This window comes from Phascolarctos cinereus, unplaced genomic scaffold (assembly GCF_003287225.1).
Source record: "Phascolarctos cinereus isolate Bilbo 61053 unplaced genomic scaffold, phaCin_HiC Scaffold_4;HRSCAF=312, whole genome shotgun sequence".
Classification (NCBI taxonomy): domain Eukaryota; kingdom Metazoa; phylum Chordata; class Mammalia; order Diprotodontia; family Phascolarctidae; genus Phascolarctos; species Phascolarctos cinereus.
The window spans coordinates 642,835,630-642,854,928 of record NW_027555847.1 but is presented as its reverse complement, the minus strand read 5'-3'; the positions used below and the strand labels follow the sequence as shown (position 1 = coordinate 642,854,928).

Below are 19,299 nucleotides of genomic sequence, written 5' to 3'. Positions count from 1 at the left end.
ATGCTAATATACTTACATAAAAATCAGGTCTCCTGACTCTTTTTTAACAATGATATGATAGCAATAATATGATATTATGGTAATAATGATAATGATGAAAGTTGGCTAAGAAGTGTATAAATATCTGGCCTCAGGGTCAGAAAGATCTAGGTTAAAGGTGACCGACATGCTGGCTCTGAGACCCAATGATTCTCAGTTTTCTAGGCAGCTCTAAAAATCTTAAGTCAGAAAGTAGGTACAGATTGTAACTACTATACAGTTGGACACTAACCATAGAAGAAGGGCCCCATCAGGAGTTCCCTTACACCATTGTAATTATATTTCATAATAATATTAACACTAACTTCCTTCTAACATTTGTAGTGCTTCACTACTGAGAATCTTTAAATATGCATTATTTTACTTGGTTCTCAGCAAAACTTTCTGAGGTTAATGTCTTCATGCTAACATTCATTAGTTTTGTGACTTTGAGCAACTTGTTTCACCTCTTGGGCCCCAGTTTTCTCATCTGCAAAATGGACAAAAAAACAAGATAGTACCTGCGAAAAGGTGGCTACCCTGGAGGTTATTGTGTGTGTGTGGGGGGCAGTTTGTCATTGTTATTATTGTTGTGCTAATTTTACCAGTGGGAAAACTGAGGCTGTATGTGATAAGATTACTCATGCTAATTATGAGGTTATTGTGGAGGTAGCAGGATTATTTTTTTCTTCTCATTTTACGGATGGGAAAACTGATGCTCACAGAGGTGGAATAATGTCTTCAAAGGCCATACAGCTGATTAATGTTACAGCCAGTACAAGAACCCCAAGACTTCTGACTAACAATCCAATTCTTATTCTATGATACTTAAAACTTTAGGAATAATGAGGTGAAGGCAACAGAGTGTAAGGATTTAGATGTTTTTGGAATGCTCTGTTTTGATGGGACCTCTGAAAAGCATCAAGCTTCATATTTCTTTTATGTGTGTCTCTGTCTTCCCCTCCTCTCTCCATGTTTCTCTTTCATTTTCCTTCTCTTTCTACTTCTAGATACCAGGTGGCACCATGGATGGCGCTCTGGGCCTGGAGTCAGGAAGACCTCACTTCAGAAGACCTCAAATCTGGCCTCAGGCATTTACTGTCTGTGTGATCCTAGAGAAGTCATTTACCCTCTGCCTGCCTTAGTTTCCTTATCTATAAAATGGGGATAATAATAGCACCTATCTCCCAGAGTTGTTGTGAGAGTCAAGGAAGATAATAATTATAAAGTTCTTAGCACAATACCTGGCACATATTAGGTGCTTAATAAATGTTCATTTCTTTCTTTGCTTATTTCCTCCTATCTACTCCAGTTCTCTCCTCCTCTCATTTACATTTTTTATTTCTCTTTTCCTTTTCCTTCGCCCTCTGTTGTATTTCCCCCCTTTCTCCTCCTTTTCCTTTCTTTCTTCACTCTTTCTTTGCTCTACATAGCACCCCTTCCTTTTCCCTCTAACATCCTACCATTCTATTTCTCTGTCTCTGTATTTGTCTCATTATTCCTCCTTTTCCTTTCTTATTCCTTTTTCTCTTTCTCTCTCCTCTCTTCTACCTCACAATTCCTCCCCTGTTGTCCTCCATCCCTCATTCTCTTTCCCCCCCTTTACTTCCTGTCCATTTTTCTTACTTCTGTCACACACATGCACGTATACACACAGACAGATAGACAGACAGACAGACAGAGACACACACACACACACACACACACACACACAAACACACACACACACAGACTTGTCTTCAGATGCCGAGCAGTGTCCATCGTCTCTGACAGCTATAAAACTCATTTGGCTGGATGTCACCTATGTTAGCCTTGTATTGAATTGTCTCCATGCCCTGATGGGTTGCAGCAAGAGCAAGGTTATTGGGTCATGTTGATTCTAGGAGGAGAGGAGACATCTCTGCTTCACAGAATGTTTTCTGGGCTGTGACCTTACAGCTTCTTGGCTGCCAGGAAAAGACGTTTGGGGGTTTGATGGGCCTATAAATAAAAAAGCGGTTGCATGAAACAGTGGCTGTTTATATAACGGTCACAGGATTTCTGTGGGTTTGTAGGAAAAAGGAAAAAGAGGGGTAAAACCCCCCAAAACACCAAGGGAAGATAAATTTAAAATGATGATGGAAAAGAAATGCAAATGTGGATTTAGCCACTTGGCTAAAGAATATCATTTCATTCCAGCTTGGCTTTGGCACCACTGATGTGCAATCTGTGGTCTTATTAACAATCAAAAGTGTGGCATACCCAATTGGTGGGTAAGACAGCTAAATAAATAATCACATTTATATGACTGAACCACAGAATCTTAGAGCTGTAAAGCTCACCAGAGGTCTCTCAGCCCAACCCTCTCATTCTATAGGACAAAGAAACTGAAATATAGTAAGGGAGATACTTAACCATTGTCAGCAATCCATCAGTCAATAAATCAATGAGTATTTATTAGATGATTACTATGTGCCAGGCAAAGTGATCAGTGTTTGGCATACAAGCACAAAGAACGAAACAACTCTTCCTCACAAGGGGCTTATGTTCTAATTGTTGTTGTTGTTCCTGAGTCATTTCAGTCCTCTCTGACTCTTTGTGTCCTCATGCGGAGTTTTCTTGCCAAAGACACTGGTGTGTTTTGCCATTTCCTTCTCCAGAGCTCATTTTCCAGATGAGAAAACTGAGGCAAATGGGGTTAAGTGACTTGCCCAGGGTCACCCTGCTAGTAAGTGTCTGAGGCCAGATTTGAACATTTGAACATGGGAAGATAAGTCTTCCTGACTTCTGACCCAGCTGTGCCACCTAGCTGCCCCCTACATTTTAATTGAGAGAATATATACATATATATATATATATATATATTATATATATATATATTATATATATATAATATATATATATATATATTATATACAATATATATGTGTGTGTGTATGTGTGTGAATGTATTTGTATGTATATATAGTATAGAGGCGATAATTATAAATATATGTATATAAACAAAAGTGTACGTATATACAAGTGCATATATGTTTGCACACATGTATATGTATTATAGTAATTAAATGTAAGTTAGTTGGGGAGATTAAGAAAGGCCTCATGCAGAAGATGGTGCCTGAACTACACGTGAAAGGAAGAAAGGGATTCTGTAAGTTAGAGGTAAGGAGGAATTACATTCGAGGCATGAGGGACAACCAGTGCAAAAGGATGCAATAGTGAAAGTAGTGAAAAAGAGCCCTGCAGTTCCTTTCTATGTTTTCTCCAGAAAGGATCGACCCAGTGTGCTGGGAGCCTCCCTCTGTTTTTGTTTGTTTTTAATAATTCAATGATTCCAATGTTATACTGGGCTGTCCATCTATTGTGCTTCATTCTGGCTAGATGGCCAGCCCACCTCCTTTCTCACTCATATATGTCCTCGGCATAGTCTTTTATACCACTTCTGATGCACAACTCATCACTGGTGATGTATTATTGCCCACCAACCATCTACCTCTTGTTCTTTTGATCTCTGCAGTTATTCAAAATGAACTCTTGAAAACACTAGAAAAATAGATTTGCTTTAATTCTGGTTCAGGGTCATAGGACCAAATGATTCAGAATGATAGATTGTGAGATGGAAGTGACCTCAGGGAACATCTAGTCCTGAGGAAACTTGGGACCAGACAGTGTAAACAACTGGGTTCAAGGCCCAGCTAAGGTAACTAACTCTGTGATTTGGATAAATCCCTTCAACTTTTTGACAGTTTCCTTGTGTGTAAATAAAGAGGCTTACACAATCCTGCCCTGCCTACTTCACAGCAGTGTTGGGAAGATAAAATCAGAAGGACTTTGTGAATGTTTATTATGCTAAAAATGCCTTCGTGATAATTAATGTGGCTAGAAATAAATACCTGGGAAACAGATCTTTCTGGATTGTGGGATTTTCAAGTAGTTACAGTGCATTAATTATTTGAGGAGCAGTAGGGTATAATGGAAAGGCACTGCCCCAGGATGGTATGGTAGAAAGAGAATGTGTTTGGAGCCAGAAAACTTGGGTTGGAATTCTGGCTCTCAGTAAAGAGCAACTACCACCATCACCACCACCACTGTCATTACTACCACCACCACCACTTCAGCCATTTATGTAGCACTTACTATGTGCCAAGCATATTATAGATACTATCTCATTTCATCCTCTCAATAACTGTGGCAGTTGGTGCTATTATTATTCCTAATTAAAAGTTGAGGAAATTGAGGTAAGCAGAAGTTACATGACTTGCCCAAGGTCACACAGCTAGTGTCTGAGGCTGTATTTGAATTCAGGTCTTCCTGCCTCCAGGCCTGACACTTTATCCACTGTACTTTCTAGCTGCCACAGTATCAATGGTCCTCAGTTATATCACATGTAAAATTCTGGAATTAATTTAATCCATCTCTAATGTCCCTTCCAGTTTTCTATCCTATGACCCAATGTGGTGATATGAGACCTGGGTTTGAATCCTGGCTCTGGCACTTAACTAGCTGTTTTATCTTGGGCAAATCACTTCATCAGACTGATCCTCTTTTCTTCCAAAATGGGAATAATATTCCCAATCTCACAGAATTGTGAGAAATTATTATGATCTTCATAATTAAGGTTACATTATATTTCAATATTTTATTTCTGCTAGGTTTTACTTTACTTCTTTATTATATTATATACTGCTTTATTTATACCTCTTATTGTTTCATCATATTAATTTTGAAATATATTCCTCTTTTTCACCCTTGTAAGAAAGATTAAAAAGGAAAGAGAACAAAAAACATTCACGCAAAACCAATCAGTGCATCAACTACGTCTTATAGTCAATGCAATAATTCTCACTTGTAGTCTTCCTATCTGTGCAATGAAAGGAGGAAGGTGAATTTTCTCAACTCTTCTCTGATATTAAACTTGTTCATTGTAATTATATAATTTAGTTCTGCTTCCTTAAATTGGTGTGTGTGTGTGTGTGTGTGTTTGTTTTTGTATCATTCCTTGATCAAAAGGTTTGTAATTAGAAATCTAGATATCTCTGATAAAAATGAGACATACGGTTTTGAATGGTAGGTAGTTGGTGATATGTAGGAAAGGAGAAGTGAAGAAACATTTAAAAATGTGTACATTTATCTATCTATCTATATCTATAGGTATACATACAAAGAGAATGGGAGGGAGGGAGGAAGAGATGAAGAAGACAAGATAGAGATGTTACTACTGCCATAGGGTGGATTTAGAAAAAATGAAATTTAATATGCCCACTTATTATCTCTCTAAGCTTATGCTTTTCTCTTTGAAAATTTTAAGGGAGAAACTGGAGCTCAAGGACAGAGTGGAGTCCCTGGACCCAAAGGAGAGAAAGGTGATTGGTAAGTAAATAATCAATCAATCAATCAGTTGATAAGCATTTGTTAAATGCTGCTATGTTCTGATTACTATGCTAGATGCTGGGAATGCAAAAAAAGAAATGAAACTGCTTTTGCCCTTAAGGGACTTATATTATAAGTAAGGCCATTTACTCCTGACCCTTGTGGTTCAATATGAAGGGAGAATGGAAAGAAAGGCAAATTTTCTGATGAGATTCAATCTACCAATGTTTCTTTAGCAGGGCAGTGTTCTCTTTGCTGAAGGGTTTAGGGTCAAAAAGCTTGAGATTCAGTATAAGTATAAAGGATTTGTATAAACACATGTACTGTATAAGCCAAGGTACAGTCAGCATGTTTGCTATAGATAATAGCCCACATATAATTAAAATAATAATTATTATTACACTTATTAAGGTATTATTGTTAAGGTACTGTCAGTCATAGATGATCCAAGACAGCCTGTCACTGAATGCTAGAGTATATGCTACAGGCTATAAGTGCTTTATGAGGTTAGAAGAGAGAGACTTTATGGTGGGGTTGGAGTGGTCAGGAAAGGCTTCATGGAGGAGAGGGCACATGAAGGACTGGTAAGATTCTGATCATTACAGAGAAGAGGGCAGTGTCAGGAAGAGTGTCATCAAACTCAGGAATGTTTTGTGGAATATAGTGAAGAAACTGGACTTACTGAAATTAGGGGAAAGAGATGGATCAAGCTGGAAAGGTTTGGTAGGTTCTTGAATATAGAAGAGTTTGACATAAACATGACAGATATAAGGGGGATTACTAGAAAGACTAATCTAATAATTCTTTGTAGTAGAGTAATTAATTGAGGGGCAGGGGAATATATATGCAATACTTTCAAAATTCTCATATTCTAGGATGAATGGTAATTTTGTTGTGAGGACAGTGATATGCTGTAAATTAAATTCTCTCCATTTTTTTGTCTTTTTTCTTCCCTTCCCCAAGGGTCAGGGAACATTTTTCAAAGGAGAAAAAGGTGAAAAGGTATGATTTCTGCTTCACACTATACTGAGGGCTATGGAAAGTGAGTGAAAAACATGGCAAGGGGGGGGGTCTGCTTTGGCCAGGGTCAGCTATCACTAAAAGTATTTTCTAGTAGGGACATTTTTGGTGAGGCAATCAGGGTTAAGTGACTTGCCCAGGGTCACACAGCTAGTAAGTGTCAAATATCTGAGACTGGATTTGAACTCAGGTCCTCCTGACTCCAAGGCTGGAGCTCTATTCACCATGCCACCTAGCTGCCCCTCTAGACATCTTAAAGAGATGTGTTGTTCCAGCACTGATACTTCTTCCTCCTCCCTGATCCTGAAAGCTTTCAAGCTTTTCCAAGAGCTAGAAGAAAGGCAGAGCCAATATACAAGTTTTTACTATGGCTTGAAGTCAAGGAGCCCTTCACTTTGCAGGTATCCCATATCCTTGGTCACTCTCTCTTTTGCACATCAGTGTACACTGAGGGACAGGATTATGGACTGGCGGAAGACAGAGCAAGTGAAATTAATCTTTTTGATTCCATAGACAGTACGTGGCAAATCAGGTTGAAAATATCCCTAATTAAGCAATGCCTCAAGATCAGAAAATGAAAATAAAACTTAAAAGACTCTAAAATACTAGTTTACTGTTCTCTAGTTCCAGAGCATTAACCATGATGAAACTCTAATCTTTAAAAATTTATTAAGGAAACAAGAGCCTTTTCACTAAACAATTCCAATTCAATAACAAACAAAAATTGATTAAGTATGAGCTCTTAGCACCAGCGGTACAAAAAAGAAAACAATTTCTGTTCTCAAAGAGGGATGTATAATGAGGACTTTAATGGGGGAGATGATCATGAACAACTATAGTACAAATCAGAACATAAGTGCCTAAGAGAGGTTAAACACAATGATCTGAAAGAATTGAGACAGGTGGGATTACATTGAGCTGGAGTGGATCAGAATGGCTTCATGAAAAAAGTTCTCAGCTAGATTGGGACTTGATGGAAAGGAAAGAAAGGATTTCTACAGGAAGAGATAAGGAGTGGGTATCCTTTCCAACTATGGGGGACAGCGTGAGTAAAGGCACCAAGTTAATCAATGGAAGTTTGAGAATGGGGGCGTCTTCCATGGGAATGGTGTGAGTTAAGTTTGGAAAAGTAAAGTTAGCTTCATCCTTCTTAAGATATACATATACTCACAAACCCTTGTCAACAAAAGTTTTATTTTCTATAATTATATGAACATGGTCATTCATCTATGCATTTTTAAAAGAGAAAGGGAATAACCATTTACTAGGTACTTACTATACGCTAGGTACTGTGCAAAGTACTTTATATATCATTTGATAATATATAATAAATTTATAAAAGTAAATATTATTGATGGCTTTTGTTTTTTTATATCATCTATTTTCCTGAGAAAGCCATCCCTTTAAAGAGACTAAAAAAGAGGGAAGGAAAACAGTTTAGCAAAATTAACCAAATTATCCAAAAAATTTTGACATTGTATATGCAATGACAGTCTACCAATGCTGCAAAGAAGCAAGAGATGATGCTTTTTTTGTATCTCTTCTTAGTGCCAAAGTTAGTTATTTGAGTTTTGTAGAATTCAATTTCAATAGTTTTGTGATTCTAGTTCTTTCCATTTACACTGTTAGAGCCATGTAGAATGTTTTCCTGATTCTACTTACTTCACTTTTCACCAGTTCATATAAGTCTTCCTTTTCTTCTCTGTATTCATCATGTTTGCTGTTGCCTACAACCTACTAATGCCCCATTTCATTCATATAGTACAACTTGTTTAACCATTTCCCAATGATAAGCATAGATTTTTCTTCCAGTTCTTTGCTTCCTCGGAAAGGCCTTCCCCTATGTATTTGATGTGTATGGTTCTTATTTATTTATTTGTTTGTTTATTTACTTATTTTTTTAAAATTTCTGACCTCCTTGGGGGTGAGATCTTTCATGGTTATGAGATCTCTGATTCAAAGGGTATGGACAATTTAATCACTTTCATGGTAGAACTCATTTGCTTTTCCTGGATCAGATCCTCTGCACATTTTTCACAGGTGTACTCAAACAATTCTAAGGGAGTTCATATAGGGATACCAAACTTTGGTGGCTTCAAGAATAAGCAGAAGGCAAAATTTGTTGAAAGGCTCCTTATTAGCTTCGGTTTTACATGTGAATAACCTGGTAGGTCTTGCAAGACTGGGACAGCAGTCCTTTGAGGGCTTTTTTTTTTTAATCATTTCTTCCCTCAATTTGATATCTTGGCTTCAGGCTCATTGGAGGATTATCCTCAAAAGTCCTGGGGAGCAGCAAATAATAGCAGAAAACAAACAAACAAACAACTTGGAAGTCATCAGACCTGGGTCCTTGTCCCCATTTGCCACTTATTGTTGTTTGCTCTTAGGAAAGGCATTTTCCCTCCCTCATTCTCAACTTTTGTTTTTTATCAACAAAAAAGGAAGGGGTTAACTGAGATGATCTCCCTTTCAATTCTGAAAACTTTTGATTCTATGATGTTTTCAAATGTTCCTAGATTAAGTGGTCCCGATTTCCTTAACTGAGTACAACCAATGAAGACCTTTAAAAAAAAGTCTATTTCCTGGAAATTTAGAATCATGGATTTTAAGATAGAAGGGAATTTATTGAATCTAATCATCTTTTTTTCTTTTTTGGTGAGGCAATCAGGGGTAAGTGACTTGCCCAGGGTCACCCAGCTGAGGCTGGTTTAAACTCAGGTCCTCCTAACTCCAAGGCCTGAGTTCTATCCACTGTGCCACCTAGCTTCCCTTCACCATCTTATTTTTTTTTTATAGGGAATGAGACCCAGAGAGGTTAAGTGACTTATGTTAAAAGTCAAGTCAAGAGAATCAGACATAGGTCCTGTGTCACCAAATCTTCCCACTCTTTCCACAGTACTGTGCTGCCTGGGATTTTTCACAGAAATTTATTTAATGGATGTATTTCAATAGGTCGAAACAATGGATCAAATTTACTGGGATGGACTTCATTATAGATAACCATGAGTCATCCATTTGGGTTTAGAAAATGAACTGTATAATTCCAAGATGGAAGAAGCACTAAGGCTTTGGTGTATGATTTGACAACTGTTCATATGAAACAATGCCTGGGGTTTTGGTAGACTGGAAACTCTATATAGTATAACAGTGGGATATGGTAGCCAAGAAAGCTAATATAAACCCAGCCCTCCTTAAGAGAGGAAGAATGTAAAGAATTGGGGAAGTCCTATATTCTGCCCTATTTAAATCTGAAGTGTAATGCGTACTTCTAGAAAACATATTTTAGGAAGGATATAGATAAGCTGTTAAGTCTCCAAAGGGGAAGGAAGAAAAAGGATGGTGGGAGTTCTTGGTTGAATGACTTTGAATTACCTGAAATTTTACCTGAATTTACCTGAAAGATTTTCAAGGGTCATAGTTATCTTCAGAAATTTGAATTCAAGTTATCATTTGGAACTAATTTTTTTATGTTTTGGGGCAGAGGATAAAACATGTAATAATTGGTAGAAGAGATAGATTGAATCTCAGTGTATGGAAGAAACTTTTCAATAATGAGAGCTATCAAAATATGTAATTGATTGCCTTGGGAAATATTAGGTTTTCTCACATTAGAAGTTATTCCTTGGCTTTGGGAAATGGTTCATTCTTGAACAGTGGAGGTCTTCAAACAAAACTTGTATGACTGTTTGTTAGGGCTGTTGTTGAGAGAATTCATATTTATAGATAGTCAGAACTAAATGGCTTCTGAGGCCATTTCTAGCTTTGAGATTCTATCATTTACTTATTTTTTCAATTGAATACATTCTAGATTGATAGATGTTAGCTACACATTTACAAGCTTCCTGCTGGCAGGTTAATCTCTTATTCTTCTACTTGTTTGTCCTAATGATATAACCATGGAGTCACAGAATAAAGAATATTAAAGCTGAAGGGAAACTTAGAACAAAAGGCATTGGACTGAAAGGAGCCTTAGAACATAGAACATGGAGTTTTAGAAGGCACATTAGAAAGGATCTAGTTAAAATCCCTCTTTTTAAAGAGGACAAAACTGGGATTTTGAGAGAAGTTAATTGTCTTGGGCCACCTTTGCCAGTGAATTTGGTTCACAAGCTGGCAGGGGAAGTCTGGTCTGCTGACTTCTAGATAATTTCCCTTTCTGCTATAACCATGCTGATTTTCAGTGGTATAGTACAATTCCAACAAACAATCTCTTCCTGAATATTGCTTTGATTGATTTAGGCTTCCTGATTTTAATTTCTACCCTTCTCTTCTTTTTCACTTCCCATTTAATCTGCACCTCATAGTTTCTGCCATCCCCTCCCACCCTAAACCCCTGTAACCTTATTGATGCCTCCTACTGAGCCCCTTTCTCTGGCCATAGATAAACTACCAGTGTGGTGAGCTTTCACTCCAACTATCTGGTAGGTGGGTCCCTACATTGCAAGAAATGGTGATCATTCATGACTAGGGTGTTCAGAGGAGGCTCTCTGAGAAAAAGGAACTAGCTTTTGAACCTGACCTTAAAATATGTGTAGAATTCTGACAATGGAATGGAGTTTTTCCTATTCTCTTGTATGAGCAGTAGGAGTAGATGTGGGGAGAGATGAACAAAGTTAGCATGTAGTAATGGAAAGAACATACACAAGGTTTTAATCCCTCTGCTGCTACTTTCTACCTTTGTGACTTTGGTTAAATCACTTCCCCTCTCTAGACTTGAGCACCATCCTCAGAAAGTGAAGATGTTAGACTCCATGATCTCTAAGGTCCTTAATTTCTATAATCAAATGTGTTCCTGGCATCCCAAGATTGAGTCCTGATCACTCTACAATCTTGTTAGCATATAGCCCTGCCTCAAGTATATTATGGGTTAAGCATATAATATTAAGTATGGTATAGGTTAAGTTGGAGATTAAGGTTAAATTGGAATTTCTGTAGTAACCATGGAATCTAACCACCATTTAGGATATTATTTTCCTATGAGAATATACTTTTCACATGTTGAACAACACTTGGGAGCATAAATTAATTGTGATAGAGCTGTAATAGAACTTAGAGTTTATCGAGTAATTTTACAGATGAGGAGACTGAAATTTCAGGGAGGTCACACAGTAGGCATCAGAAATACTTGGGTATAAACTTTTCAAACAGCAGGGTCTTACCTATTATCAAAATCAACTGCATATACAGATACACATGTATATATGCATTCATTCAAGCATACATACATGGATACATCCATTAGTATATCAATGCATATCAATTTCTACCATGGTATGGTGCAAAATACCCTAAACTCAATAGTCAGAATACCTGTTTTGAAGTTTTTGTTCTACTGCTCCTTCACTGAGCTGTAGGTAGGTCACAGTCCTTCCCTGGACATTAATTTTTCATCTCACTTATAAAGGAGTTGGATTCCATATAAGACAGATGATAGATAGATAGAAAATAGAGATTGATTTTAAATTTTTCTCATCTTTAGTAGTACCTTTAGTTTAATATTGCATTAATTTCCAAATGTATCCCTCCTTCATCCAGTAAGCTATTCATTATAACAACAAAAAACAATGAGTAAACAGTTTAACAAAATCAAACTGATCTACTATGTACAGCAGTATATTCTATACTCTAGCTACATAGCCATCTATCTATGTATCTATGTATCTATGTATCTATGTATCTATCTATCTATCTATCTATCTATCTATCTATCCATAACCTATCTGCATATATAGCTCTTCAATGAAGGAAGGGAGATGCATTTTCTCAGATCTTCTCCAGGAACAATTTCTACATTATAAATACACAACATACAGGGGTTTTTTTTGTTGTTGTTCTTTCTAATTACATTGTTGTCATTCTACATATTATTTTCTTAATTCTGCCTACTTCACTATGTCTCAGTTTATATAGGATTGCATGTAGTCTACATTCTTCCAACTTTAATAATCTACCTATTTATGTAGCACCGTATAGTTTAGGGACGGGGGCAAGAAGGGTGGACTCTACCCATGATTTAAGCAATTCAGGGAGCTCCTGTTTAGGAAACCACCACTACAAATGCAGATACGCCTGCTCTGACACTTACAATCTTAGAGGGTTGCCTAGAGCACTAAGAGTTTAAACAGTTATCTTATGGACACATGGTCAGTGTATATATCAGTGGACAGGGCATGAATGCAGGACTTGCTGACCTTGATATCAGTTTATCCTGGTTGGCCATTGATATCTCTCTAGCACATTAATGTGCTCCACAAACCACAGTGCCCAGAAGTCAACAAATTCCTCCAGTTGTGGTCTGACCAGGGAAGAATAGAGAACTCTTACCTCTTTATTCCTGGAAACCTCTCTTAATGAAAACTGAGATCATGTAAGCTTTGTTGGCTACCATATCACTCTGATTACTCGTATTGAAATTACAGTCCACTAAAACCCTTAGATCTTGTCAAACCAATCATTGTCTAACCATGCCAGATCCACTGTGTATGTGTGAAATTGATGGTTTCCTGTGTCTAGAATAACTTTCCCTATATCTTTTCCACTTGGGCCCCTAGAAATAAACTAATATTACCTTTGAAAGTCTTAAAAACAAGACTAGGCAGCTATCTGGCTAGGATTATTTGGGCATAGATCTACATATAAGCATAAAAATAAGTAGAGTTGACCTTTATGGTCATCCCCCATTAGTCTTTGATCATGGGATAAATATACCCAACATAAGGAAATAACTGTCATATTATTTTTTTGATATGTTATGTATTCCCTTTGCCTTACAGTGATTTGGGATATTTTAAATAACTTCAATGAAATCTTTTTTAATAGTATTTTTTATTTTTTCCCAATTCATATTAAAATATTTTTACCATTAATTTTTACAAGATTTTGAATTCCAAATTTTTCTTCCTCCCTCTCTTTCCTCCCTTCTTCCTAATATGATAGGCAAATTGATATAGGCTATAAATGTGCTATCATGTAAAACATTTCCATATTAGTCACAGCTGTGAAAGAAGAAGCATATCAATAGGATAAAAACCACAAAAAAACAAAATAAGTGAAAAAAGTGTGTTTTGATCTGCTTTCAGATTCCATCAGTTACCTGAATGTGAATAGCATTTTCCATTATGAGTCCTTTGTACTTGTCTTGGATCACTGGTTACTGAGAAGAGCTGAGTCATTCATAGTTGATCATCACACAATGTTGCTGATACTGTGTACAATGTTTTCCTGATTCTACTCATTTCACTTTGCATCAGTTCATACGCGTCTTTCCAGGTTGTTGTTGTTGTTGTTGATTTTTTTCTGAAATCTGCCTGCACATCATTTCTTATAGCACAATAGTATTCCATCATATTCATATACCCCAGCTTGTGCAGCCATTCCCCAATTAATGCCCAATTAATGGGCATCCCTTCAGTTTCCAAAATTAAGCCATCACGAAAAGGGCTACTATAAATATTTTTGCGCCTGTAATTCTTTTCCCCTTTTTTATGATATCTTTGGGATACAGATCTAGTGGTGGTATTGTTGGATCAAAGGGCAGTAAAATTTGATTACCCTTTGGGTGTAGTTCCAAATTGCTTTCCAGAATGGTTAGATTGGTTCAAAACCACATGGTTAGATTGGTATCAGTGTCCTGATTTTCCTACATCCTCTCTAACGTTTATCATTTTCCTTTTTTTTTCATATTAACCAATCTGATAGGTGTGAGATGGTACCTAAGAGTTGTTTTAATTTGCATTTTTCTAATCAAAAGTGATTTAGAGCACTTCTTCCTATGATTATTAATAACTTTGATTTCTTCATCTGAAAACTGTCTATTCATAACCTTTGACCATTTATCAGTTAGAGAATAGTTTGTATTCTTATGACTTTGACCCAGTTCTCTATGTATTTGAGAAATTAGGCCTTTATCAGAGACACTTGGTGTAAAGATTGTTTCTTAGTTTTCTACTTTCTTTCTAATCTTGGTTGCATTGATTTTGTTTCAGCAAAAGCCTTTTAATTTAATATAATCAAAATTATTTATTTTATATTTGTAGTACTCTCTGTCTCTTGTTTGGTCATGAACCTGTAACTCACTTAACTTCTTTAGTAATTTGGATTCTATGCTACTTGGTGCATATATGTTTAGTATTGATATGACTTCATTGTCTATGGTACATTTTAGCAAGAAGTTGTTTCCTTCCTTATCTCTTAATTAGGTCTATATTTGCTTTTGCTTAGTCTGAGATCAGGATTGATATCCCTGGGTTTGTTTTTTTCTTTTTTTTTACTTCATCTCAAGCATAATAGATGCTGTTCCAGCCCCTTACCTCTACTCTGTGTGTATCTCTTTGCTTCAAGTGTGCTTCTTGTAAACAACATATTTTAGGATTCTTTTTTTTTTAAATCTATTCTTCTGTCTGCTTCCATTTTATGAGAGAGTTCATCCCATTTACATTCACAGTTATTATTACTAATTGTGTATTTCCCTCCATCCTATTTTTCCTCCTGTTTGTCCACTCTCTCCTTTTAGCCTTTACCTCCTCACCAGTGTTTTGCTTCTGTCTACCACTTCTCTCAGTCTGCCTTCTCTTTTGTCAGTCCCCCTCTCCCTGCCCTCTTATTTGATATCCTCCCCTTTTACTTTCTTGTTGGGTAAAATAGATTTCTATATTCAACTAATTGTGTATACTATTCCCTTTTTGAGCCAATACTGATGATAGTCAGGGTTCAAGTGATGCCCATTTCCCACCCTCCCATCTTTCCTTACACTGTAATAGGTTTTTTGTTCATGTGAAATAATTACCCCATTCTACCTCTCCTTTCCTTCTGTCGTCAGTGTATTCCTCTTTCTCACCTCTTACTTATTGTTTGTCATTCCTTCAAATTCACCTTATACCCATACCCTTACAAATATCTTCCCATGTAGGGGTGTAAACAGTTCAGCTCCATTGAATCCCATATGTTTTCTTTTCCCTTTTTCCCTTTTTAGACTTCTCTTGAGTGTTAATATTGCAGATCAAAGTTTTTGTTCAGTTCTGGTCTTCTCCTTATGAAAGCTTGAAATCTTTCTATTTTGTTGAATGACCACTTTTCCCCTTGAAGTATTATACTTAATTTTTATAGTCCTAGCTCCTTTGCCTTCTAGAATATCATGTTCCATGGTCTCTGATCCTTTAATGTCATAGCTGCTAAATCCTATGTAATTCTGATTGTGGCTCCCTGATATTTGAATTGTTTCTTTCTAGGCACTTGCATTATTTTTTGCTTGGCCATATAGTTCTGCAATTTGGCTATAATGTTCTTTGGAGTTTTTATTTTGGGATCTCTTTCCTGAGGTGATTGGTGGATTCTTTCAGTGCCCATTTTGCCCTCTGGTTCCAGGATATCAGAACATTTTTTTCCTTAATAATTTTTTGAAAGATGCTTTCCAGATCCTTCTTTTGAATATAGCTTTCAGGTAGTCAAGTGATTTTGACATTAACTATCCTGGATCTATTTTCCACATCAGTTGTTTTTTCTCCATGAGGTATTGTACATTTTCTTCCATTTTTTTCATCCTTTTGAATTTGATTGATTCTTGATGTCTCATAGAGCCATTAGCTTCTACTTGCCCAATTCTAACTTGTAAGGAGTTGTTTTATTCAACTATCTTTTGTACTCCCTTTTTCACTTGGCTAATTCTGCTTTTTAAGCAGTTGTTTTCTCTTTCAAGGTTGTTGACTCTTTTTTCATAATTCTTTTATATCACTTTCTTTTCTCAATTTTTATTCTATCTCTCTTACATTATGATGTTAAGCTCTGTTTTTTGTTCTTCTGTGAGTTTTTTCTGGGCTTGAGACCACTTCCCATTTTTCTTTGGGGCTTTGTGCATAAGCATTTTGACATTGTTGTCCTCTTCTGAGTCTGTGTCTTTTTTTTTTCCTTTGCTAGGCAATGGGGTTAAGTGACTTGCCCAGGGTCACACAGTTAGTAAGTGTTATGTGTCTGAGGCCAAATTTGAACTCAGGTCCTCCTGAATCCAGGGCCAATGCTCTATCCACTGCGCCACCTAGCTACCCCTGAGTCTGTGTCTTGATCTTCCCTGTCACCATAATAACTTTGTATTATCAGATTTTTGTTCTTGTTGCTTGTCTTTTTGGCCTTTTTCCTTTCTTATAAATTTGAGCTCTGCTCTTGGTGTAGAAAGGGCACTGTCTCAAGCTTCTTGTGTTAGGGGCTATAGGCCCTGTCTGTTTACCTGGTGCTGCACTGATGTTGTCCTGAGGTCCATGGGAGACCATTGAGTCTAGTACAGTGTTGAGGGGGTATGGTGGGAGTGGCTGGTGATATTTGAGGCTGTAGGGGATTTGCAGCTTGCCTGGTGGTGAACTAGGGTCCTACTGTGGGTATTTAGCATGTGCTGAAGCTGGTGAGGTGTTTCTGCATTTCCCCAAGGCTAGACTGAAGCAAGTGGTGGTCTAGCTGCTGGAGGCTGCTGTTTTCCTAGGGGTATGCTGAGGCCTGTGGAGGGTCATATTGTTGGCTCTTGCCTTCTTCACTGCCCTGGGGCTCAGGATCTCCTGCTGGTTTGTTGAGGTAGGGCTTGTTTTTGGCTTGCTGGGATGCTTCCTGTCTTTCACTCCCTTTTTTCCCCAAGTGAGACAGACGTTTCTTGCCTGTCTACCAAGTTTCTTAGGCTAAAATATTGCTTCGCCCATCTTTTTGCTGGTTTTGCTGTTCCAGGATTTATTTTAGGGTGCTATTTTGTTTGTTTTGAGGTGAATATAGGAGAGTTACAGTGATTTACTGCTTACTGTGCCATCTTGGCTCCTGGAAGTCAACCAGGTCAATGAAATCTTAAAAGAGAAAAACCATAAAGGAAAAATTTTAAATAAATCTCAGAGCTGACAAGGATCTGAGAATTCAAATCAAAATCAGCAAAAATGTATTAAGTATATACTATGTACAGGACACTCTTCTGGACAGTGAAGAAAATACAGAGTTAGGTAAGATAGGGTGTCTACCTTCAAGGTATCACAATTAAGTCAGGGATATGAAACTAACACTGATAGATATAGTAAGGAATTTTATATAGTGAGTGCGATTAGAGTTAATAATAAAAACATCCTAGCTAACATATAACATTTTCATGCTTATGGTAGTGCTTTCTATATTTTATCTCATTTTATCCTCATAATGACTCTGCAATACAGGTACTGTTATTATTATTCTCATTTTACAAATTGAGGAAAAAGAGGTCTAAAAAGGTTTAATGAACTTACCAGCATCACACGGTATTATCTGAAGTAGGATTCAAACTCTGGTCTTCCTCATATTAAGTTCAGCACTCTGTCCACCATGTCAATCTGCATCTCATAGACTATAAAAAGTACCATCTGAGGTATGATGAACAAAAGTGATTATCAACCAAAGGATTTGGGTAGGCTTCCTGGAGGAGGTGGTGTTTAATTGGGCTATAAGAATCCAATAGGCAAAGAGAAGAAAGAAAGCTGTTCTAGGCTCAAAGAACATTGCCTGAGCAAGATTCCATTCCCCTTTTCAATTTGTGAATTATCTCTCCACTGTCACTGACACATGCTCATGCTTCACCTCTTTTTGGACACTTCCTGCTGGTGGAAAACTGTTTACTGAGCCTAAGCTTCTACTCCTGGTTGGGTTTAACTGTAGCACAGCCTCTCTGGAACTTCCACCCACCACTTCCCAGTTCTGACTTCTGTGTCTAAAGTGAGTCTAAGTCTTCTTGTCCATTTTTGCCCTTTGATTGATGAATGTAGCAGATACTTGCTGTGAGGTTCCTATAAGATAATACCTATAAAGTGATTTATAAACTGCAAAGTGCTGTATAAACATTAACTATTTTTTAAAGAATCATAAAATCACAGGGGGTTCTAGTTAGAAGAGACTCTAGAACATCGCAATAGGAAATGAGAACATAGACTATCAAACCTTAGAGGAAATGAAAGCATAGATTGCCAGACCTTAGATACCATCAAAGCAACCCCTTCATATTTCAGAGATGATAAAATGAGGCCAAGGTACTTGACGTGACTTACTTAAAATTACTTGGAAAGCCTTAAATACCGGGATAAGGTATCTTGACTCTTTTCCATAGTCAATGGGAACCTATTGAGGCACAAAAACAGCAAATATTTTTTTACATAAAACCAAGAATCACTGTTATATGCAATTTACTTTTTGTTTTCAGTATGCATTTGATATTGACCCAAATAGTTTAAGAAGTGATAAATTCAACAAGTTAATTTTAACATTTTGCTGCTTGTCTGAATCTCTGGAACTTACTTCTGTTCTCTTATTTGCATTTAAAAAATGTGGCAATGATTCTCTTCTTTCTTCTTTTGTGTGTGTGTGTGTGTGTTGGGGGTAAATCGCTAACACTAATCCCCTTTTTCTTTCCCAACCCTTCCCCTTTAAGAAATTACTTGTAACAAATAAGCATGGAGACTGGACCTGGGATTGTATGAGAACTTTCCTTACACCAGTGCAGAAGGTCAGAACCTCCTCGGAAGCTTAGAAGAGTTGCTTAGAACATGAAACAATTAAGTTTGTTGCTCAGCATCCCATAGCCAGTATATGTTGGAGGTGGGCCTTTATTAGAGCTCTGTCTGGTTCTGAGATCCACTGTCCTATCAGTCAGGTCATTCTGCCTCTTAATAAATGAACATAGTTAAGCAAACTATGGCTCCAGATTGGCCATGTCCAACAATGTACATATCAGTCTGTCCCTCAGTGCTCTCACCTTTCTGTTAGTGGGTGCAAAGCAGACAAATCTAATAAAATCAACAAACTTCTTCGGGACAGAGAGACCCCAGAAGAGATGCTGTGGTCAGCAAAAGAAGGTTCAACTGTTTCTCTTTTTCTTCCCTTTCATTTTCACAACAGAAAACAAAAGTGCTTTCTCAAGCATTTTCA

General features: G+C 37.1%; 1 protein-coding gene across 1 annotated transcript in view; it reads left to right on the top strand.

Moving 5' to 3' along the window:
• The window catches only part of COL22A1 (collagen type XXII alpha 1 chain), a 589,887-nt gene that overhangs the window by 229,582 nt on the left and 341,006 nt on the right, over positions 1-19,299 (top strand). The window contains 2 exon segments of the mRNA XM_078153760.1: positions 5,306-5,371; positions 6,331-6,369. Coding sequence (XP_078009886.1) covers positions 5,306-5,371; positions 6,331-6,369 — 105 coding nt within the window.